This window comes from Triticum aestivum, chromosome 4B (genome assembly GCF_018294505.1).
Source record: "Triticum aestivum cultivar Chinese Spring chromosome 4B, IWGSC CS RefSeq v2.1, whole genome shotgun sequence".
Taxonomy (NCBI): domain Eukaryota; kingdom Viridiplantae; phylum Streptophyta; class Magnoliopsida; order Poales; family Poaceae; genus Triticum; species Triticum aestivum.
The window spans coordinates 653,025,273-653,048,897 of record NC_057804.1 but is presented as its reverse complement, the minus strand read 5'-3'; the positions used below and the strand labels follow the sequence as shown (position 1 = coordinate 653,048,897).

The following is a 23,625-nucleotide window of genomic DNA, read 5'->3' as shown; positions in this document are numbered from 1 at the left end:
CAACTGCATTTGCCATGTCCTATCAACTATGGTTGCCATGTACAATAAAAAATGTCGTTGACATGTATAGAAAAAAATTGTGGGTGCCAAATGTGAACAAACCAGATTATTCTGCACACTATGGTTGATATCGTGCCAGAAATCGGATGCACATGGTTTTCTCAATTATGAAAAAAACTGCCATTCAAACGAAGATTAAACGCATGCATTTTTTTTCTTTTTTTCTGCAGGTGCTCCGACTACAATAAACGACTGCGCGGGGGCATCTCATGCGGGTACCTTTGAGCACACGGGAGGGTCATCACAACAGCAGGTCACCGATGATACCACAAACAATGAAGAATTAGTGCCGGGGCTGGCAATCATTGAAGCGATTACAACAAGCACACCATTGCCCACAGGCACAAGCAACAATCAAGCAGACGAAACAGCCATAAATACTGAAGTGAATGATGAAACTGATGACGAAGCGCAATGGGATGAAGAAGATGTGCAATCAATAATCGCGGTACCTCAAGCACCTTATGTTGGGCAGAGATTTGCTACATTTGACAATGCCAAAGACTACTACCAGAATTACGCACTGTTCCATGGGTTTGCGGTGAACACAGAATACCACAGGAAAAAAACAATGAGTACAGCAGAGGTGAATTTATGTGTCACAAGGCACGCAGGAACAAAAAGGGTAAGGGTGTTCTTCCTGTCGTGCCGGAACGAAAAAGAGGCGTCGTTCTCAAGACAGAATGCCCTGTCCGGTGTAAGCTAAACGCGGATGGTGCGTGGTGGGTGGTCACCGAGTATTTCGGTGAACACAACCACGAACTGATAAAGAAGTTTGACCTGGTAGAATTTCTGAGGGCACACAGAGGGTTCAACCCAGTCAAGAAGAAGTTCATAAAATTGTTGCATGACTGTCCATCAAGAATGATCCAAATACTCTCCATGATACACAGCAGAGATGGTAGTCTCAGTAGCATGTCGTACATACCAGCGGACGTCACGAACCTAAAGGCGAAATACAGAAGAGAGAGCAGGTTGGCTGACGTCGAAGACGCAATAGCTTACTTTGAAGATAAATCAAGGGAAGACAGTGATTTCTTCTACAGGATAAGATTGGACGACGAGGACCGTGTCAGAAACATGTACTGGGTGGATGGTGCTGCAAGAAGAGCGTATAGGCATTTCCATGATTGCATTTCCTTTGACGCAACGTATCTCACTAATATGTACAAGATGCCGTGCGCTCCATTCATAGGAATAAACAACCATAATCAGTCATTGCAGTTCGGGTGCGGCCTCGTTTGGAACGAAGATACCGATGGTTACACGTGGCTCTTCAAAACCTTCTTGGAGTGCATGGGTGTAGTTGCTCCAATGAACATAATTACAGACCAGGATTTCAGCAAGCGAGTAGGCATTCAGGAGGTGTTTCCCTTGGCAGTGCACAGGCACTGCAGGTGGCATATCATTAAGAAGGCTGAGGAGGCACTAGGACCATTTTTTGCTGACCGTCCGGAGCTGCACAAGGCGTTCGAGTTGTGCGTGGACCATAGTTTGACGGTGGAGGAGTTTGAGAGGAGCTGGACGGCTATTATTGAAACTTACCAGGTCCAAGACAACGAGACTCTTGCTAGCCTGTGGGAGAAGCGAATGTACTGGGTTCCGGCCTACTTCATGCAGTGCTTCTTCCCATTCTTACAGACTACTCAGCGCAGCAAGGGGTTCAATGTTGTGTTGAAGCGGTACGTCAGCCCTGGCAACTCATTGTTGCAGTTTGCCAAGCAGTACACAGCTTTGCAGAACAAAATATTAGGAGCAGAACTACAACAAGAGGCAAACACTGCACTGAAGCAGCCTAAGTTGCTAACATATTTACCGATGGAGAGGCATATGAGCAAGATATATACCGGCGCGATTTTTAACAAGTAAGTGCAGTATCGTATCCTCTTATTTGCAGTACCATGAGGGGTTTTAGGTGTCATGTACATTGCAACATATGGGACAGACTTTCCTTGTCGAGCTGAATCGTTCAAAATTACCAAACATGTGCTTTGTAGGCATGTAATGTAGTTGCCGTGTCTGTTGATGTGAAGTGGCAGTGCGTAGTGAATACAAGTTTTAATGTGAAAAGTGTATGTACTTGCCATCTGTGACAAAAAAATGATACGTTTGCCATGTTGAGTAAACTACAATTGCCATGTTGAGTAAACTACAATTGCCATGTCGAGTAAACTACATTTGCCATGTCGAGTAAACTACATTTGCCATGTTAAAATGAAAACTATATTCCAGAAAATGTTATTTTATCTGTATTTCCATGTACAATGTTGTGAGTTTGCCAATGCTTGGAAAAATATACATTTGCCAAGTCGTACAAAAATACTTTTGATGTGCTAAGTAAAATGCATTTGCCATGGTAATCGACCTATGGTTGCCATGTTAAATGATATACGAGTTGCCATGTTTAGTGAGATGTGTTTGTCATGTTTAGTGAGATGCGTTTGTCATGTTAAATGAGATGTGGTTGCCATGTTAAATGAGATGCGGTTGCCATGTTAAATAAACTGCAGTTGCCATGTTATCTGAACTGCAGTTGCCATCATACATAAGTTTAACAAATAAATCACAAACGACGCGCAGGTTCCAAGAAGAATTAAAGCGTGCCAGCATGTACACGGCTTACAGGCTTGACGAACACACGTTCAAGGTGTGTTCTCTAATGGGCATGTCTGATTCGGAACCCGAAGACCCGGACAAGGGAAGGAACTACTTTATCAAGGCGTCTATAGACGAAGGCGAGTACTACTGCGAGTGTTGCAAGTTCGAACGGGACGGTATTGTGTGCTGTCACATATTGAAAGTGATGGACATGCTTGCGGTCACGCGCATGCCACGCCATTTCATACGACGGCGATGGACTTGGGACGCCGACGAATTGTTGGGGCCACAAACATCAGACGCAGTTTTGGCGGTGCATGAGGACAGGCCAGAGGCGACCATGGAAGCCGTGAGACACGTTGTGTTGACCAAGAACTATGCAGAACTAATAGACGAAGCATGCAAGTGTGACGAGACAGCTAGGGTGGTAGAAAAACACAGAAAGGCCCTAAAAAGAGAGCTTGATGAGATCAAAAAGTGGAAGGACGAAGAAGCCTTACACAGGTCCCCCCGCATCTCAAGTGTGCCTTCATCCACGGGTCCTTCCTATGAAAACTCCGAGATAGGTTCTGGGACAGCAAGCACACAAACCCGGGTCAGGAACCCGCCCCGTTCCATCACAAAAGGGTGCCCAAAAGAGGTGAGATACAAGTCGGGGCTGGAAATTCAAGCAAAATTCAAGAAAGCGAAAAAGGGGACGGGAAATACTTAGGCAAGTGTCAAGGACTGTAGCTTGGGAGTTGGACATTCCTTTTTTTGGAAAAAGTGGATGGTCAAAAAGATTTTGCAAAACAGCGAGAATATGCGTTGGTTGACATTAGGATTCAGTACAAACTGCCATGTGTCTATGACTAAACTTGCCACATTTGTGCTACTATATTTGCCATCCAGCTTCCATCTAGTTTGCCATGTAATTTCTACTGAAACTGCCATGCGGTATCTACTGAAACTGCCATGTAATTTCTACTGAAACTGCCATGTAATTTCTACTGAAACTGCCATATGGTTTCTACTGAAGCTGACATGAAATTTCTTCTGAAACTGCCATATGGTTTCTTCTGAAACTGCCATATGGTTTCTACTGAAACTGCCATATGGTTTCTATTGAAACTGCCATATGGTTTCTACTGAAACTGCCATCGCTTATGTTTCTACATTCAGACCACTTAGATTTCACACACGCATGTATTGCACTGTAAACGTATTGTGAACAAACTAGTTGGAAACATCATATGCGAAATAACGGAAATATTCGAAACCATCATACTGTGGACATAAACGTGGTTCTTCTAACACCTAATCAGGTTCACACACACACATATATTACAAATAATTCAAACAGTACTCACGGGCTAAACAGTATGTACTACACTAAGGGGATGGGGGGAAGTGGACGTAGTCATGACAGAGCACATAGACATAGTTTTTTTTTAGAAGGACAAGGTGATACCTTACATTCATCAAGCACAGAATGTAAGGTAGGCTTGCCATAAGGAGCATCATGCGATCACTTTTACTTCTTGATGGCAGTTTTGACAGCATCCTCCAAGAACTCTTGTGCATTCTCCCGCTTGTTGAAATCTCCATTCATAAGCCAGTTCCATGTGTATATTTTGCGGAGCTCTAGGACCATTGCATCTGTGATCGTAGGGACGCGTCGACCTTCCCACTTTGCAAACTACTCCAAAGCATGAAAGCCGCAGTCGTGCCTGCAAGGATAGAAAAAGTGAACTCGTGCCGACATGGAAAATGATGAACCTTAATGATAAAGTGACACGGTTTTAAGACTGCTGTGGACAACGCATGACAAAAGTTGGTAATTACCCGTTTCCTTGCTTCTCAGTCGTCACATACTCAATTGGAAAATGGCTGATCTGGACCTTCGAGTTTTGGTAGTGTCGCTTCCATGCCTCTTTCAGGTTAGCGATGAAGAATTCAGCATGCGTCGTCAGATATGTATCTTCTTCTGAGCGGATCAAATCAAGCACCTCAAAACGTTGGTACTTCAGGTCAACGCAGATCGCGTAGTGGTGGCCACACTTGTCATCTCGGTTGTGTGGTGCAAGCTCCTGGAACATGGGAAACATCACCTGTAAGATAAAAAAATAGAGAAAAAGAAGAAATAAGAGTTCACACTAGAACAGATTGATGTAGTTTGAAAAATGACATTTAATATATTTTGCCGGATGTAGCAAAATAGGTACAAGAAAGGATAAGCAAAACAGTGCTACAAAAAACGCAGACACAGAGAAATGTTTATTTACCATGTTCAATTTAAAGGAGTTGCCATCCATGTATGAAGCCGCATAGTTTGCATTAAAAACAACAAAAACTATTTTACATGGCAACTGTTGCCACATGGAACATATGTCACGAAAGCCGTTTGTAACACACCATATCAAGTACATCTACTGACAGAAAATAGGCATACCATGCAAAAAGGAAATGTATCGGGAAGTAGAGACACTCACATATTTTTTCAATGTGAGCTTGAAATCACCATGCATGGCAAAATGCGTCCTCAGAAGTTTGTGGTGGAAGTCACCATCCCATATCTTGCATGTCACGCTATACTGCAAGATCGTCTTGTCGGGACAAACGTCCACGTGCGTGTTGATGAAGTCAATCCCGCATGCAAGTACATTCTTCGACATCTTGCCAAGTGGCCTCACAGACTCAGCAAGATCACCCAGATCAACGTAAGTGACATCGCATTATACGATTTTCGTTCTATCCAAACATGAGCTGTATGAAAATGATGTAACATGAAAGAATCATGACTACTACAAAAATGGAAAAACATAAAACATAGACAACGCATGGCTAGATCAGGAAATAAAGCACTAAAAATGGTAGAAAATCAAAGGAAAAGGGTTATTGTGGTGTGGACATTACGCTCTCAACTCCTTCATATGCTTGTTGTTCGATCTGGCATTTCCAAAACGCTTGAGAATGTCGTATAGCTGGTTCTGCTCCTTTGTCGCCTTAACTACGGGCTCGTAGTCATCCCCGCGTGGTGCATGGACCACCCTAATCTGCCTCACAGATCCAGGCATGGCACTTTTAATGGTATCCTCAAATACGGACTCAGTTGTCACATTAGAACTTGATTGCCCCTTAACCCGTGAGGACCTCCTGTACAATGCTTCATCTTCAATCCTACGGTACGCGTCTTTGAGTGACGGTGAAATCTCAAGAGGGGTGGCTGTAGAAAAGACGAAACAGCGGGTTAGGAATATTTTAAGCAAATGGAGAAAATAAAATTTCAGAAAAGAGTGAAAATGTAGGTGCTAATTGAGAAAGTCATATGGAGTTGCCATGTAGAAGACCACTCTAATTGCCACATGCATTACACTGGGATTGCCATGCCTAATCAACTGTAGCTGCCATGACTAATCAACTGCAGTTGCCATGCAGCAAAACTAAGGTTGCCTTGTGCATTCCAAAAAGAATTTGCAATGTGGGGTCAATGTGTAGTTGCCATGTGGCGTCAACTGTAGTTGCCATGTGGTGACAACTGTAGTTGCCATGTGCATTTCATTAGATTTGCCATCACCAGTCACAAACAAAAAAAAACTTGTGACAAACATCATGGAAAAGAAAATAACGTACCTTGCACTATCGGCTCAGCAAACTTCACAGCCTTCCTGCCGTCAAGAATTGGTTGTGCCATCATTGGGACCATGTCCGCCGGAAAAGCAAACGCAACAGGCATAGGATCTTGCACTGCTGTTGCATCTGCACTGCGATCGATGCCAAGGATGCAGCTCGGTGGGGTGAAATCTATTGGGTGCCTCTCCCGCAAACCATCCGGATCTTGAGCAAGTTGCTGCGCAGAATCAAGAGGTGACAGATCAACAAACATTCCTGCATCGTCTGCTATGGGTTCATCAGGCTTGTTAGTGGGCACGGGCGCGGTGTCAGTGACCTCCGTTGCAACTTCCTTCACTATCCTCCTGTTTGGGCTATATGGGACGCCAGTGTTGACTGGGAGCTTCGAAGTGCGCAGATTTAAGTTGGCGTTCTCCATGACTATGGTGGGCGCAGACCGTTCCAAAGGTTCACCTCCTGCGTCGGCAGTATCCCGGACTTCCGTTTTCTCCATGACAATGCTTTTTGCAGGAGGTGGGAACAACGTCGAAGCAGACACAAACATGGACTTGTCTCTCCTCCTCGAGACTGCACCTGGTGCGTTTGATGTTTGCGCAGGATGCTTGCGGGGGCTACGCCGCATAGGTGGCAGACCGGATCGTGCAACGGTCGTCGTAACAGCCTCTGGACCACCAACCGATGGAGCTGTTGTGTGATGAGACTCAACTATGGGTGGCCTCTCTTTCTGAACCGTTGCCACGGCCTCTGGACCACCAGACACGCGCTTGGAACCCGTATTAGATGAGCGAGAATCTTCCTTGTTTAGGACAATCTCAGGAGCATTCACTTCGGCACTTGCTGATGGAGTGGCATTGCTCAAAACAGCAGTCCTCATCGACAACAGTGTGGGCAATATCTCAGCGGTGCTGGCGGATACTGACTCATCACTCCCAGATGTACGGATGGTCGCTGTTGTGGTCTGCAAATCTGCAACCGGCGGAGATGGTCTGTAATGCCCAGGATGAAGTTATATCGGGGACTTGTGATGAATTCAAGCCCGGGGTATAAAGTCATCCTAAACACGTAGCAAGGTGGAAAAATCATACACGCATACAACATATGAAAGGGGTACAGGAATAATAAGCCAGGCAACACATGCCCCAAAATATAATATAGTAATATAACATCATATTATTACAATCTCATAATATCCGACTCCGGATCTAGAAAGATAAAAGACCACCCTGCTACAAGCCCCGGATCACCCGACTAGGAACCCAATCTACTGATCGTACAGATAAGTAACATAGAAACACCCACGATCCTCGTCGTACTCCCACTGCAGCTCCTGAGCATCAGCATTATCGAACTTGGTCGTACCTGCATCTGAGGTGTTGTAGTAACTGTGAGCCACGAGGACTCAGCAATCCCGATACCCGGGGTAACAAGACTAAGCAAGTTTAATAGGAGGGTTCAGGCTGTTTAAGTGGAGCTGCTGCAAGCGACTAAGCATTGTATGGTGGCTAACATACGCAAATCAGAGTTAAGGTGAGAAGGCCCACGCCAACGGTCGAGACTAATGATCACTAAGTGATCCTAGCTATCTTACGGTCAGACATAACCCCATCGTGTTCTCTTCCCGGATTCCTCTGAAAAGAGACAATCACGGTACGCACACGGTTGGTGTATTTTAATTAAGTTAACTTCCGATTATCTACCACCGGTATTAAACAAATCCAATCCGCCCATAACCGCGGGCACGGCTTTCGAAAGATAATACCCTGCAGGGGTGTTCCAACTTAGCCCACGACAAGCTCTCACGGCATGCGGAGACAATCCTCCATAGTAAAGAATCCGATCAGACTCGGGTTCTAGTTGCACAAGACATTTCTGCAAAGGCGAAACAAATCCAGCAAAGACCTCCCGGCGTGCCGACACCCTGATAGTAGCCGCGCGTATCTCATCTCAGGCCACGACCGGATGAGCTATGCATACAGTGGCCAAATACCCAAGTTGCCAAGGGGCGGCCCTGCACGGTGCTCTAGTTTGGACCAACACTCATGAGGAGCACTGGCCCGGGTTGTTGATTAAAAGAGTCCACGGGTTCTAGCCGGTCCCTATGCAAGTTTTAGTTGTTATGCCAAATGGTAAAACCAATGTTGGGCCTTGCTGGAAATGTTTAACCCAAACGAACTGTCAAGGGGTCCCCATAAAACCCTACCGCGTTAGGAACGCAAGATCAAGGAACATAATACCGGACTGACGGTACTTAAGGCGGCAAGAGCGGAACAAAACACCAAGCAAAAGGCTTAGCCTTCCACCCTTTACCAAGTATATAAGAGTGCATTATTAACATAGCAATATTGTGATATCCCAGAATATATATATTATGATCCAACAAGGATCAACCTGCAACTAGCAACGCTATAAGAACAAGGGGCTTAAAAACAAGCGCTACCTAGCCAATCAAGGTTTTGCTGGGACAGGATTGGTTAGAGTCATCGAGGCAACATAAGGGGCTAAACATGTGATAGGATTCGTTGACATAGCGAAAGAGCGTATAACTAGCCAAACAAGCATAGTAATGGTATCACGGGTAAGGATCATCTTTCCTGGTAATTCCTCGGTAGGATCGGTAAACAGCTCCTCGGTATGATCGTAATCAACGGAACCCTCGTTCACGAAATCGTCTCCCGGAGCTACCCACACACAAACAAGAATACAATAAACATACCACACAACAAAGTGCATATGAAACATGTATGCATATGACTATATGATGCAACGAATCGAAACGGTAACGGAAACGAAGGGGCACGATGATCGGAGGGAGTTATGAAGTGGACAGCAAGGAAATGGCCCAATCTTGTCAGGACAAGGTAGCCATTGGATAGGGGAGGTGAAATTGATTGAAAACCATATAAAGATCATAGCAATCGGAGTTACGAGCAAGAAATGACAAGCATATCAAGTTACAAGCAAATCTGCCAAAAACAACAACTTAGCTACTTCAACACAACAATTAAATATGCTACAGCAACTCAAATAGAAATCTAAGAACATGGCTGGAAATAGCATTTCAACTACAACAATAAAGTCCAACTAAGCTACTCATGAAAATGCTTGGAAGACAATTAAAACAGGAGCTAAACATGTGACAAAATTACTGTTTACAGACTTAGTAGAAATTTAGCATGGCAAGCAGGAAACAGAATCTGGAAGCAACTTTAGAGCATGGTAGTTAACACATACAGCAAAATCTTCTACAGCAACATAGCATGAAAATGTTAAGCATGACACCCTTAACAAAAGTTCCTTACTGAAGTTTAGCTAGATATGCACAGGTTAAAAGATAACAGGAGCTAAACATGGCATCTGGATTATTTCAACACTTAGGACTTAGTGAAATTTACCACATGTTTAAAACAGAATTTAGTAGCAACTTCAACAGCTTGTGCCACTCAACATAATGATCCAAAAATTACAACAAAAATCCTACAGCACCATGGCATGACATAGAAGACAATGGCACAAAGTTTACCCCTAAGGCTATTATCATGTGGGCCATGCATCAAATCTAAAACAGCAACAGATTCAAATATTCATGCACACAAACTTGCTCAAAACTCAAAACAAATACCACCATCAGATTCCTTGGATTTTTCTACCCCAAAAACATATATAATATGTTGGGGGTTGCTTGGAAAAATAATGCACAATTGCAAAGAACATAAACTGCCAATTATGGAAATATCCAAAAACGTATTATTCCCAAAAGGGAATATTCCCAAACAGGCCAACTCCCACGAGTTGATTAAGATATGCACTGGAGTGGATGACAGGTGGGGTCTGGATGCTAGTGAGGCTGACCAATGGGACCCACCTGTCAGCGAGACTGGATAAGCAAAAATGCGCGCTTAACCACTGCGCGCGAGGGGACTCGAACCTGTGACCAAGCCTGACGAAACTGAAGCGCCTACCACTGCGGTACGCGCGTACGTCTGAACATGTAGGCGCTGCAGCTTAGATGAAGTACGGACAGGAACTACGCCACTGCTCAAGCAGAACAGAGCATAGCAGAGCCGCGCGCTGGGTTGCCGGAATGATAACGACGGCGATAGCCGGAGTGATAACGACGGCGATAGCCGGAGTGATAACGACGGCGATAGCCGGAGTGATAACGACGGCGATAGCCGGAGTGATAACGACGGCGATAGCCGGAGTGATAACGACGGCGATAGCCGGAGTGATAACGACGGCGATAGCCGGAGTGATAACGACGGCGATAGCCGGAGTGGCTCATGGGGGTGGAAGCGGTGCACGGCCAGGTGGTGCAGAGGCACAGCAGGGCTGGCCTGGTGTGGCGTGGTGAGGTGTGCCCGAGTCCAAGTTGTTGCTTGGTTCGGGTGCGCGACGGCGAGCCGCGGCGACAGCAGCTAGGCAGGGCGCACAGCGAGGGGAGCGAGCGCGGTGAGCACGGCGAAGCAACGCGGAGGAGCTAGCACGCGCACGGGCAGACAGAGCTGCTGCAAAACTAGCCCTGACGAAACAACAGACGCGCGAGACAGAACACGCTGGGCTGGTGGCGCTGGTGCTGCTGCGAGCGCCACTGTTGCTGGGTTGCCGCTGCTGTTGGGCCAAAGAGAGGGGGGGAGCCCAGGTAATAAGAAAAGGATTCCTTTTCTTTAAAATAAAAACAGAAACCCTTTGGAAATGCACAGGAAACATGAGTAGGTTTTTAGCAAAACTAAAAATACCCTCATGCTCATGGATTTATGCAGAATTTTATAAAATTGGTTTGGAAGGTGTTACATCTGGGGTGTTACATGATCGCCCGCTTCCGTCAGAGCTAGTGGGGGCAGTGGACGGTGCAGGTGCACTTTTCTCTGCTTGCGGATCATGAATGCCTGAATTGCCACATGTCGACAGCTTTGAATGGATGCGTTCAAGTGGGTCTTCAGGAATCTCTTTGGTCACGCATTTAGTAGTCTTCTTAACCCTGCGAGAAAGCACATGAAGTGTGTGAAAAAAGTGACAAAAAATAAGATGTGCCGCATTTGCCATTTGGAAAACAAGGTTTAGATGAGCACACATGATAACATGGGTGATGGAAGTTAGAAGAAAGCTGGCAGTTGCCACAACATTGGAAAAGTTAGTTGCCATGTAGTTTAGTTAGCAGTTGCCATAAAAACATGCTGGAGTTGCCATGTAGGAAAAAAAAGGAAAGAAGAGATCATGAAAAAAACAGCAAGTTGCAAAATTTGGTTCAGTTATTAGAAGGCTATCAGTTGTCATATCACTTAAAAAGGATTTGCCATGTCTTAATGCTAGTGCCTGCCATAAGAAACATGCAGGAATTTGCCATGTGGTGATTTTTTTTAAAAAGATCATTTAAAAACAGCAGTTGCCATATGTGACATGTAGCAGTAGACCATGTGCAAAATACAGCCAAATGCCATGTGAATCAGACCATAGTTGCCACAGAAAATGTATAAAATAATAAAGGATTGTCTACGATCTAGGATGCATCAAGCTAATAAAATAAAAAGGTAAAAAATGACAAATAAAGATCAGGGGGGAACACACTTCTTGATTTGCTTCCTCGTATCTGGCAACACGACAGGATCCCCGGTATTGGACGTCAACGCGCGAGGTGGCAACCTATTGGAAGTGGTGTCACCAGGATTGGCAGCACCCCTGTTCAAACGGGCCGAAGCACGTGTTGGCGTTGCTACATGTTTTTTCGTGGATGCTCGTCCACCGGCTGTCGGCTCACTGCATGTAAAAAGAAATGACAGCAAAAACAGTATAACAAAGCATGAGACTCGAGAAAATCATGACACGCTTGGCGAGAAAATATGAAAAAAAGACCGGCCTGTTGAAAAGTAAGCACAAACAAAACAATAAAATAGACATCGAACCTTCTCCTAGCAGCTACTGGATCGGTCCTAGACCTCTTGGCAGCAGAACCTTGGCCAGCATCTTTTGCAGCCCTGCCCCTCTTGGATGGGGACACTGCCGTGTCTCTCGCAACAGTTTGTATATTGCCTTTCTCCGGTGATGTAACTTTCAGTCCACCCTTGCCCTTCTTTGCGTCTGCACGAACGTCGACATGTTCATCCTCGGCGGCTTCATGATGCACATTCTCCAATTCAACGTCGTCGTCCTGCTCGTCTCCGACTAGCTCGTCTTGCGTGTCGAGGACTTCCTGAGAGCTGTTGTAGTCGTATCTGCCACGGCAACCAGTTGGCCGATTTGTCCATTCTCCAATGTACGACGAGAACTCCTCGCAACACCATCGGTGTCGGTGTATTTGAGAGCCGTCAAGCCCCCGACCAACTTTCCGAGCAAGCCAGTCATGCCGGAAGCAAACTGCCCAACTAGAGCCTCAACAGGTGCCCTCGCCTGAGTACAAAACAAAATGTATCAAACAAAACCAATCGTATTACAGTCGTGGGCGTAAGAAAAAGGAAGCCAACACAAAATAAACATCGATGATTACCTCGGGAGTACAAGATGGGGCTGAGTGTACATCCATCCACTTGCCAAAATTTTGTGGCCCACCAAACACACTGTAGTCTATAGCATGCTTGACCATCAGCTGAAAAACAACAGTAAACATATAAAACATTTCGAAAAGGAATAAGAAGCACTGACCACAAAATCATGTATTTAAAAAAAGGGAGGAGAAAAAGGACGGATTTATGACACGGGCTGTCGGAGTTGCCTTGTGATATCAAACATGGGTGCCGTGTGCAGCCAAAACCATGGCTGCCAAGGTAAACTACAGTTGCCATGTTCAGTGCACTACAGTTGCCATGTTCAGTGCACTACAGTTGCCATGTTCAGTGTACTGTAGTTGCCATGCTGAGAAAACTACAGTTGCCATGTTCAGAAAACTACAGTTGCCATGTTCAGAAAACTACAGTTGCCATGCTGAGAAAACTACATTTGCCATGCTGAGAAAACTACATTTGCCATGTTAAAATGAAAACTGTATTTCCAAAGGATATGTCATGCAACCATGGCTGCTAAAGGAAAATGGCAGACAAACATGAATGCAAATAGACATGCAATATTAGGCTAAAAAATGATTGCCACATAAGGATTGTATCTGACATTGTGCGACAAACAGGAATAATGAAACGCCATGCAAGAAAAGAACTCGGGACTAACCTGTAATTTCCCATATTTTGTCTCAGAGATCCTGTCTGCGGCAAGCACAGCCTTGACAGCATCGTACGTCCAGGCCAAGACAGCAAACTTGTGAGGAGGCGGAGGGCCTCCTACCCCAGTAAAGTCAACAGTGGACAGGTCTAGACGATCAACATACATGAGCTGGTGTACACAGTTAGAAGCAAAAGAAGTTGTGTCAGTTGTCTTAAAGCTATGCTAAGAAAAATAGAAGGTAATGTAGTATGCTTCAGACATCAATTTGAATGAAGAATGCAACTGAAAAGGATTTTGCCATGTACATATGTCAGTTGCCATCATATTTAGCTGTCAGTTGCCATCATATTTAGCTGTCAGTTGCCATCATACTTAGCTGGCTAATTGTCATCAAATTTAGCTGGCTGGTTGCCATCAAATTTAGCTATTGGTTGCCACCAGATGTGTATGGTAGTTTCCATCATACAAAAAAAGGGTTGTCATGACATATCTTACACGGTTGTAGTCAAGAAAAAAAGGAAGGGAGAAAAGAAAGTACCATTAGGTGCAAGCGACACCCCTTCTGGTACATCTTGTTCGAGAATGCATCATGCAGGAAGTTCGCGATGAATTTGCACCAATTCATGTTCTTAACTTCTCCAATCTTTGCCTGTACAACAAAATTTCAGGACAGAGAATCTGACACGTCAGCATTCAAAAGTTAAAAAACAAGAACAATGTAGCGGTTAAGTACCTTGCAGCTGTAATCAGAATCAAAACACATTGAATGCAAAAATGGAGGAATGAAAAGAGAGAGAATTCACCAAGATAGGGAAGCACTTGTTGCTTGGACGAAGAGATGTCGTAGGCGCAAAGACAGCTGCGATCAGGTACATGAGAAGCTTCATCTTGAATATCTCACCATGGGTTCGCATGCCCTCCAGTGCAGTTGCCAGCGCAGTCGTGTTAGGCATGGATTCCATGCCAGGAAACAAACGGGCAAACAAGGATTTCTCGATATCATTATCCACCTCGTACGGGACATTGAGTTCTCCACGGGGCACGCCCAGCATGCAGAACACAGATTCCTTGTCCAACGGCAGTCTACCGCGTCCCGGAATCACAAATTCCCTGGAGGCAGGGTCATATGTCTCGCCGAGCCAGTCACATAAGGGGTTTACTAGATTCTTGCACCGAACATCCATCAAAGCATGCATCCCCATCTCACCAGCAGCTCCCTTCTGCTATCCCCTGTTACGCTGACGTTTCTTCTTCTGCAAAAAAAAAACAACGAGGATATGTTGTTGCCGTAATCAGTTTACTGGGAATTCAGATCTAAAAAGGAAAAATTGAATACACAATGCCAAATTAAAACATAGGTGTGTGGGGGGGGGACCTCATCACCAGCTTTTGACCGACCGGTCGCCCGATTCCGTGGCGGTACCTCCATGAAGTCATCGTCGTCGTCCTGATGGTCGCCGCGAGCCATTGTGCTACAGTAACAACAAAAAACACACATCAAAAGGAGCAACACGTATTAAAAAACCAGAAATGTAGCCAAAGTGGGAGAGCAGAAAAATGCAGATGCATGGCAACAGCACATGTCTCTGCTTCTTAAATGATTCAATTGTCATCTGCAAGTGTCAAGCTACAATGCAGCTAGATTCATGTTGCCATCAGTGGTGGCAGATAACTAAAATGGTGTTTCAAAAACAGGGGCAGACATATGCTAGATTCAAGTTATATGTTAACAAAACATCTAGTTGTGGCAGATAAAAAGGCACTCCATCTGACATGGCAACTAACACAGCTGCTTTCAGAAATCAGTTGCCATCAGTGATGGCAGTTGTTGAAATTGCCATGGCAATCATTCTCAAACACTTTGAAAATGCATATACAAAAAGGTACCCAAAAAACCAACAGTAACATTATTGTACCAATTACATGGCAACTGACACATTTGTTTCAGAAATTAATTGCCATCAGATGTGGTAGTTGATGGAATTCAATTGACTTTCATTCTCAAACACTATGAAAACTGTGCCTACAATGCACAACTCACATGGCAACTGACTCAGTTCATTCAAAAAATCAGTTGCCATCAGTGGTGGCAGTTGTTGAAATTGAATGTCAATCATTCTCAAAACAATTTGAAATGCACCTAAAAAAGTAGATTCAAACAAAACCAAAAACAGTAACATTATTAACAATTTACATGGCAACTGAAAACAATTGTTTCAAAAATTAGTTGCCATCACAGGTGGTTATTAGATATTGAAAATGATTTGACTTCCATTCTCATACAATCTGAAATGCGCCTAAGATGCACAACTCACATGGCAACTGACTCAGTTGATTCAAAAAATCAGTTGCCATCAGTGGTGGCAGTTGTTTCAAATTGTCATGGCAAATCTTTCTCAAACAATTTCAAAATACATCTAAAAAGGAAGATTCAAAACAAAACCTAACAGTAACATTGTTGTACCAATTACATGGCAACTGAAACAGTTGTTTCAAAAATTAGTTGCCATCAGAGGTGGTAGATATTTGAAACTGACTTTACTTTCATTCTCATACAATCTGAATGCCTAAAATGCACCACTGACATGGCAACTTACACAGTTATTTCAGAAATCAATTGCCATCAGTGGTGGCAATTGATTCAAATTATCGTTGGAATCATCATCAAAATTCTGAAAATGCGCCTAAATTAGATCTAGGGTTCGTCCACAACAAGCATAACAAAAATTTCATCAACACAAACGCCTCGACACTGACGGCATCAGCATTTCAGGAGCGACATAATGAACTACAACAGCAACAACATCGCCAACCGAAAAAGCAATTGCAATAGCAAATGCGGTTGGCAATTCGGCAAGTCTCGCCGGCTTGACGCCGAGAGAGATGGCGACGAGACCATAACGAGCTATCGTGCGGGAAGGGTGAGCAAATCAACCAACTCCTCGCCGGCGGCAACACAGGCGCACCGCGAGAAACGACGACATCTCGAGAAATCCAGAGGGGAAATCGAGGAAGCACACAAAGGGGATAGGAATGGGGGGGAATGGGTGTGACCACGGCGGAATACTTACCTTCGGCCTGCAGCTGCTCCGGCGACGACGTCCCCGGCCGGCGAATCCCAACCTTAATCGGAACTGCCGCGAATGCCCTCGGCTATTCCGCCACCGCCGCCGCTTTCTCCTCTCGACTCCTCCCGATTCGATTGGAACCGCTGCAGAGTATGTTGGGTAGGGGAGTAAATGGGGAGGAAGGGAGAGATCACCAGTGCGGGGAAGGGGTGAGTGACGAGTCGTATGGCAACCGTCTCGCGTTCGAGATCGTGTGCGGGCGAGAAGGCAGTTCCACCGCACGCGCTGACGATGGAAACCGTCGTCGTCGGGGCAAAACGGCGTGCGGGCGAAGTGGCATACATGCCACACACACCACGCTAGTCCTACGTGGCAGTCCGCAACCCTACCATCGCGTCAAGATTCGTGCGAATTGCAATTAACGACGATGAGAGCGCGTGGGCGAGTTGACGCCGTGCCACACGTGTGGCAATTAGTGTTTTCGTTATTTTAAAAGGTAGGTCAGATCCGGATTTAGTTAGGCCATAAGGTCAAAACAAATTGTCCTCGTCGATGTGGATCAACGGTGGCTGCTGCAGGGGTGGAAGGGACGCCATGTCCACGTGGACTCATGCACATCGATGAAGCTATTAGGCTGGTCATAATGGGAGTAACATAGGTAGTAACATAGATGCCACATAAGCAAAATTGGTGATGTGGCAAGTAGTTAATGAGGAGAGAGGCAAATAAAGTAACATAATATGTTACCATCACATAGCGGTTTCCAATGCATAATGAGTCTACAAAGTAATAAATGAAGGCAACTATGTTACCACACCTATGACACTACCCACTATGAAGGTAGTAACATAGACTAGTAACATATGTATGTTACTAGTCTAAGTTACTCTCCACTATGACCAGCCTTAAGTCTCTCCGCGTGTTGGTGGGACCCGGCTGCGTGAGGGGGTCTCGAGGCTTCCATCCCAATCCCATGCCGTTCTCCAATACCCGACCTCATTGGTCAAAAAAAAGTACTGTACCCCCTTCCCCACACACGAGGCCTACCGTGGCCCACCGGCCGCAGGCGCCATCCTTGCCTCTTCCCGGCTCCGCGACCGCCGCCGCGACTGCTACCGCCGGGCCGCCGAGTCTGCCGCGTGGAGCTGCCAACGCAGGGAGCTATGGCCGCCGCATCTCGTGTGCCGCCTTCCCCAGGTGTGTTTATGCTGCTACCCTTCTGCCTGCATCTGTGATTCCAATGATACTATGATAGCCCAATTCCGATTCTGCAGTTTATTGTTCTCCATCAGATTTATGTTCCCTGTGCTGTGACTGTGATGTCATAGTAGTTGGTGGCTTCCTGTTGTAGTGCCTCTTCCTCAACTGTCATTGTGTGTAAGCTGTTAGATTTAATCTTGGTCGTATATTTTGCTTACCAATTGGCATGGGAATGAATATACACAGATTTATTTCACATATATTCCTACGAATAACACTGGGTTTAGCTTACTGCTGAATTTACTTCCTAATTACAATGGTTCTACCAACAACATATGAGACTGAGATTGTTCATAAAAACTTACTATTTCTTAGGTTCAATCTGCAAGTATTAGCACGTGTGTTTGTTTATAATCGAGGAATTAATCAATTCTGCCTCCACACACGGCAAACACACCATTGATTGACAACTAACATTGTCTCTGGCCTACCACCAGCGGTGGCAGCAATGCAACTCCATGTCCTACTCTAATTTCGTTGTCTTACGTACCAGTGGGTTTCAGAACAGCCAGTATATCATGTCACGTAAAAAATAACAGATTACTTTGGCACTTTAACATAGAGGTTGTGTAGACTTCTTCTCTCTGGCCCAGCTCTGCTTTTGTTCAAACCATCTCTGTTTGCTGCAGACCAATTTTCATAAATCACACATACAAATGAGTTTAGAGCATATTCTTTTTTATTTTCTTGAAATTCAAATGTGACTGGCTAAATTCAGTACAACGGTGTTTACTTAGACTGGAAAAAGAAGGTATAGTGCATAATCTAGATCCAGTAAAAAAGATAGCCACCTGTCACCTGAAATGGAAGCAGTGACATGGAGATGCTCATTCCATTTCTTAAGGCTGCATCTCACTAACGCTGCTGTTGGGCCTCATTTTGATATTGCAACCTCTCACCAGTCATCCATATACGCATCAAGGCAACCGATTTTGATTTTGTTGGCCATGTTGTTTCTGCAAATAACTTTACAGATTCATCTTGTGACTTGATCTGTCCTCTAGCTGTAGGCTTGATTTGGTTATTTCAAAATTCCTATGGAGATTTACTTTGACATGGGTTATTGTTTCTTTAAATTTATACAGTCATGCATTTGCTCTCTAATTGACACCAAATTTTATCTTCAGGATGAAATTCAATAGTCTGAATATGTTTGTCCCAAACTCTTAACTCTGAACATGTTGTCTCAGGCAAAACCAAAATCGGTTGCCTTGCCTACGAAGGTGTCTGAACATGGCAGGTCAACACTCTCAGTCAGTTGCAACTGTTGGTATGGATTGATGATTTCTTACGTAAAGAAATCTTGGATCTCTTCTTTATGAAAAAATTCAAATTAATACAACTTTTCTCGACAATGTCTTAACAGAAGTTACTCAACCATGTTAATCTTTGTGCATTACATCTTTTAGTAATTATCTTACTTGATCCCTTCTTCGTGTACAAATGGGCAACCTAGAAGGTAAAATGTGTAACAAAATGTAGCTCAACAGAAATATTAGTTGACATTGCAATATGTCATTGTTTCCCTGGCTCTAATGAGTTTGATCAAGTTCCAGTAAGACACATTTATGTGGTATTTAAAGTTGTGTCTTCCTCTTTTCCAGTAAATAGCCTTAAATACAGTATTGTATTTTATAGAATCTATCTCTCTGACTATATATTGCATAATTAGTATACAATTTCTAGAGATGAAAAATATTTGATCTATTTCAATTAACTGCTTGGTTTGTTACATGATTTGGTAGGATATTTGAAGACATGACCCTGCTATAATAATCTTCCAACCATAGTTTCGCAATCAGCTCAAGAACTCTACCATCAAATTGATACATGGTTTGGCAAATAACCAAGGACTCTACCATTAGGTTGATATGTATGTTCTTCTCTCTTTGTATTCTGAGCTCTTTTACGCTACAAGTTAATCCAGGCTTTTATTACCTGATTACTGTTATCAGGGATGGGAAGAAGAATTATTAACAACTAAAAAACGAGAGAAACGAGTCCCCGAAGAAAGTGGCCAAATGCTACTATTATCTGTGCCTATGTTTTCAAGGCGTCGCCTAGGCGACGCCTAGGCGTCAGAGCGCTCGGAGATGGCAAGGCGTCCGCTTTGTGCTGTTGAGGCGTCCAGGGTGTCGCCTAGGCGGAGAAGGAGGCGCTTCGATCGATTCTGGACGCCCTGGTCCCGTGCGGGCATGTCGGGCGGGAAACAGGTGCTGGCGCGCGCGGGAACCAGAGTTGGCGGGAGGGAAATGAATTGGGCGGGAGAGAGAGATTAAGCAGAGGCAGGAGAGAGAGGGGAACACACCTACAGCTCCAGATCGAGGGGAAAAGAGAGAGGAGCTCTCTCCTCTCACGCCGCCGGCCCAGATCCGCTCCTCCTCCGCCGGCCTTCCCCTCTCCGGCCAAGCTCCTCCTCCGCAGGCCCTTCCCCTCTCCGGCCAAGATCCTCCTCCGCCAGCCCTCCCCCTCTCCGGCCAAGCTCCTCCTCCCCCGGCAGCCCTCTCCCAAGGTACGGCTCCTCTCTGCCTTTCCTTTCCCCTCACCTGCTCATGTTTTCTGATGGTGCTGCTGCTTATGCCTCACTGCCTTGCCTCCTATATAGATAGCTTGCCTCTGTTTAGTATATGCATGTGCAGATGTGCTACTAGAATAGTAGCTGATTGTCCTCTGCCGTCTATTATATTGTTAATTGTTTGCACTTTGCACTTTGCAGTCCCACAATGGCAGATGCAGGAGCTGATGGGAATGGTGATGCTTATGATCCAATGAAAGATCCAGAACGCAGGCCGAAGAGGTCAACTGATCCGGGCTGGAATTATGGGTATTGGTTGAAAGTTGGCAACATCAATAATGTTGTATGCAATCTTTGTGGCAAGATAACTTCTGGAGGGATCAAGAGACACAAAGTGCATCTTGCTGGCACAGGTGGGGATGCAACAGGTTGTCCAAAGGCTACCACACAACTTAGGAGGGAGATGTTAGAATATTTGGAAAAGAACAGGAGAAACATAGGACAGCCAGATGATGATGATGATGTAGTGGAGGTAGATGCAGCAGGGACAGTTCAAAGCTCCACTAATGAAGCAACAGCTCAATGCTTCGCTACAAGACCAAGTTCAGGGACAGCAGCCAAGAAGAACAAGAAAGCCTTTGCAGTAAAAATATCAGGCAAAAAGTGTCAATCTGTTGCTCTCAAGTCAATTGTTTCCATGCTTAGGAAAAAACCTGAGGATGTTGTCGATGAAAGACGCTCTGGTTGCTCTCAAAGCACCATGGAGTCCAGCACAAAAACACCGGAAGAGAGGCACTATGTGAGTATGCAGTGGGCATTGTTTTTCTATGAGTGTGGCATTCCTTTCAATGTTGCAAGCTGTAGGCAATTCCAGATTGCAATAGAAGCCTCTTGTCAATATGGCCCAGGTTACAAGCCTCCTTCTCCTCATGAGCTGCGGGAGCCATTGCTTAGGGATTGTGTCAAGGAAACAAAAAAGTTGAGGGTGAAGCACGAGGTAGCATGGAAGCAATATGGCTGCACACTAATGTCAGATGGCTGGTCCGATAAAAGGGGACGCCACTTGATCAACTTCCTTGTAAACAGCCCGGCGGGCACTTACTTCTTGGAGTCGGTTGATGCATCAAGTGAATGCCAAGATGCTCGGATGATAGCAGATTTGCTAGAGAAGAGAATCGAGGATGTCGGTAAAGAGTATGTTGTCCAAGTTGTCACCGACAATGGTGCTAACTACAAGGCAGCGGGCAAGATACTAATGGAAAGGATTCCTACACTATATTGGAGTCCATGTGCATGCCATTGCTTGGACCTGATGTTGGAAGATATAGGGAAGCTAAAGCCATTTAAGAGGCCTATTGCACGGGGTAGACGAGTCACCACTTTCATCTATAGGCATGGCAGAATTCTTAGTCTAATGAGGAAGGCAACGGGTGGGCAGGATCTTGTGAGACCCGCAGCCACTCGTTTTGCCACATTCATTCTTGCTCTTAAGAGTTTGGTCAAGCACAAGCAAGCATTGAGGAGTCTATTTACATGTCAAGCATGGGTTGGAAACAAATTGGCCAAAACTGCAACCGGTTTGAATGTGCAAGACATTGTGCTTTCAGCGGATTGGTGGCATGCAATTGAGGCCTGCCTTAGAGCTTCAGGTCCACTACTTCGAGTGCTTAGGGTAGAGGATGGTGATGAGATTCCTGCCATGCCAGAAATGACAGCACTAATGAGGTTTGCAAAGGAGAGGATCAATCAAGGTTTTCCCCACCAAAACAAGCAAGCTTTGCTCAAGAAGATCATGGACATTGTTGACAAACGTTGGGTGAATCAAATGGATCATCCATTGTATGGGGCTGCTTTGTTTTTGAACCCTGGAAAGTTCTTCTCTATTGTCAAGAGTGGTGATGATGCCCTAGTTGGGGAGCTAAGAAGTTGCTTTAATGATGTCCTTGCAAAAATGGTACTTGATGTACAAACTCGCAAGAAGATTGATACACAATCTGTTCTCTATGAGGACCAGCGAGATACCTTTGCTAATTTGATGGCAATCCAAAACATTTCAGAAAAAAAACCTCGTAAGTCAACTCAAGTTAATTTCAGCAGGAAAAGCTATTTAATTTCAGCAAGTTATTTTCTATGCAAACTCCTAATGCATTTGGGTTTTTACCATTTAAGTTGATTGGTGGCGTTCATATGGTGGTCGAGCAATTGAGCTACAAAGGTTTGCAAAGCGTATTGTTAGTCTTTGTGCTTCATCATCCGGTTGTGAGAGGAATTGGAGCACATTTGAATTTGTGAGTAACTTCTTTGTCTTTATTTCAGCAAGAGCAAGTTAGTTTCATCAAGTAATCTCAGCAAGTTATTTATTCACTCTATTTGCTATTTGTAGATCCATACCAAGAAAAGGAACCGGTTACAACACCGAATCTTGAATGACAATGTCTTTGTTTCATACAACCGGAAGAACTTGGATAGGTTTCAAAAGAGGCGTGAGAAGATGGGTGGCACAAGCTATGACCCTCTAGTCATTGAGGATTTTGATTGGGGCAATGAGTGGGTTGACCCAACAATACCTCCACCCCAAGGTGCTCGAGGGTGTCCCGATGACATTTCATGGGAGCTTGTTGATGAGGCTGTTGGTGCAAGTTCGTCGCTGCAAGGTCGCAACTTTCCTAGAGCTAGCACCATGGCAAGGGGGGGCTCAAATGTTAATGTCCACTACCAAAGGCAGCGCAAAAGGGCTGCTCCGTCATCAACATTTGTTCATGAAGATGACGAAGAGGATGACCAAGAACAACAGTCAAGTATCCCCAATGGAGAGGATGATGATTCAGACTTTCTTCAAGATGATGTTGATATGACCGATGATGATGAAGATCCAACTAGTGCTGACCAAGATGGCGAAGACAACACAAATGCTACCATGAATGAGTTCGATGATGACTATTGAGAATTGAGTATGGCCAGCCTTGCTTATGATCATGTGTTTGGAACCTAATTTATGTTGTATTGTTGTGAACCTAATTTATTTTGTGGTGTGGACCTTATTTATGTAATATGTAATGCACTCATGTTTGTCGTCTTGTTTTGCACTTGTTCTGTCATTTACTCTCTGTTTTTTTACCAATGGTGGTCTATTAATTAAGTCTAGTTTTAACCATATATGAACTATTGAACTTATGATATATGTTCATCTTTATGCAGATTTCTATTGTGGAAGGAAGAAATGGGAAACAAGATGGGAGGAACGGATGCTATGTGGGCTCAACAACCAGGAAATTCAAGGTATGAATAAGTTATATGTCTACTCATGGCTGCCATATTAGTCCCCCTAGCGCCTCATAAAAATTGACTAAGGCGTCCCCTCGC

The 23,625-nt window shown here is 44.7% G+C and overlaps 2 protein-coding genes across 7 annotated transcripts in view; one reads left to right on the top strand and one right to left on the bottom strand.

The window, feature by feature from the left end:
* Window positions 1–3,942: 3,942 nt before the first annotated feature.
* On the bottom strand, window positions 3,943–10,213 carry LOC123093895 (uncharacterized). 2 transcript variants are annotated; one of them, XR_006445634.1, is made up of 5 exons: window positions 6,271–10,213; window positions 5,554–5,863; window positions 5,130–5,403; window positions 4,483–4,727; window positions 3,943–4,367 (listed from the first exon to the last, which is right to left on the bottom strand). XR_006445634.1 is itself a non-coding variant. In XM_044515962.1 (3 exons), the coding sequence occupies exons 1-3, from the start codon at window positions 7,142–7,144 to the stop codon at window positions 5,373–5,375; spliced, it is 1,215 nt and encodes a 404-aa protein (XP_044371897.1). In that variant the 5' UTR covers window positions 7,145–10,213; the 3' UTR covers window positions 5,056–5,372. The 2 variants fall into 2 exon arrangements, 1 of the variants encoding a protein (XP_044371897.1); XM_044515962.1 differs by lacking the exons at window positions 3,943–4,367; window positions 4,483–4,727 and having other exon boundaries at window positions 5,056–5,403.
* Window positions 10,214–17,477: 7,264 nt separating this feature from the next.
* LOC123093893 (uncharacterized) overlaps window positions 17,478–23,625 on the top strand; it is a 7,624-nt gene continuing 1,476 nt past the window's right edge. The window contains exons 1-8 of one of the 5 annotated variants that reach the window (XR_006445632.1): window positions 17,478–17,684; window positions 18,938–19,017; window positions 19,493–19,620; window positions 19,703–20,259; window positions 20,464–22,331; window positions 22,432–22,550; window positions 22,646–23,213; window positions 23,461–23,541. Coding sequence is in view for 1 of the 5 variants with exons in the window: in XM_044515961.1 (XP_044371896.1) it covers window positions 20,471–22,331; window positions 22,432–22,550; window positions 22,646–23,206 (2,541 nt within the window). In the remaining 4 variants the exon portion in view is untranslated. Of the gene's footprint in view, window positions 20,260–20,463; window positions 22,332–22,431; window positions 22,551–22,645; window positions 23,383–23,460; window positions 23,542–23,625 lie in introns of those variants that run through there. The other 4 variants (XR_006445633.1, XR_006445631.1, XR_006445630.1 and 1 more) reach the window with 4 other exon arrangements.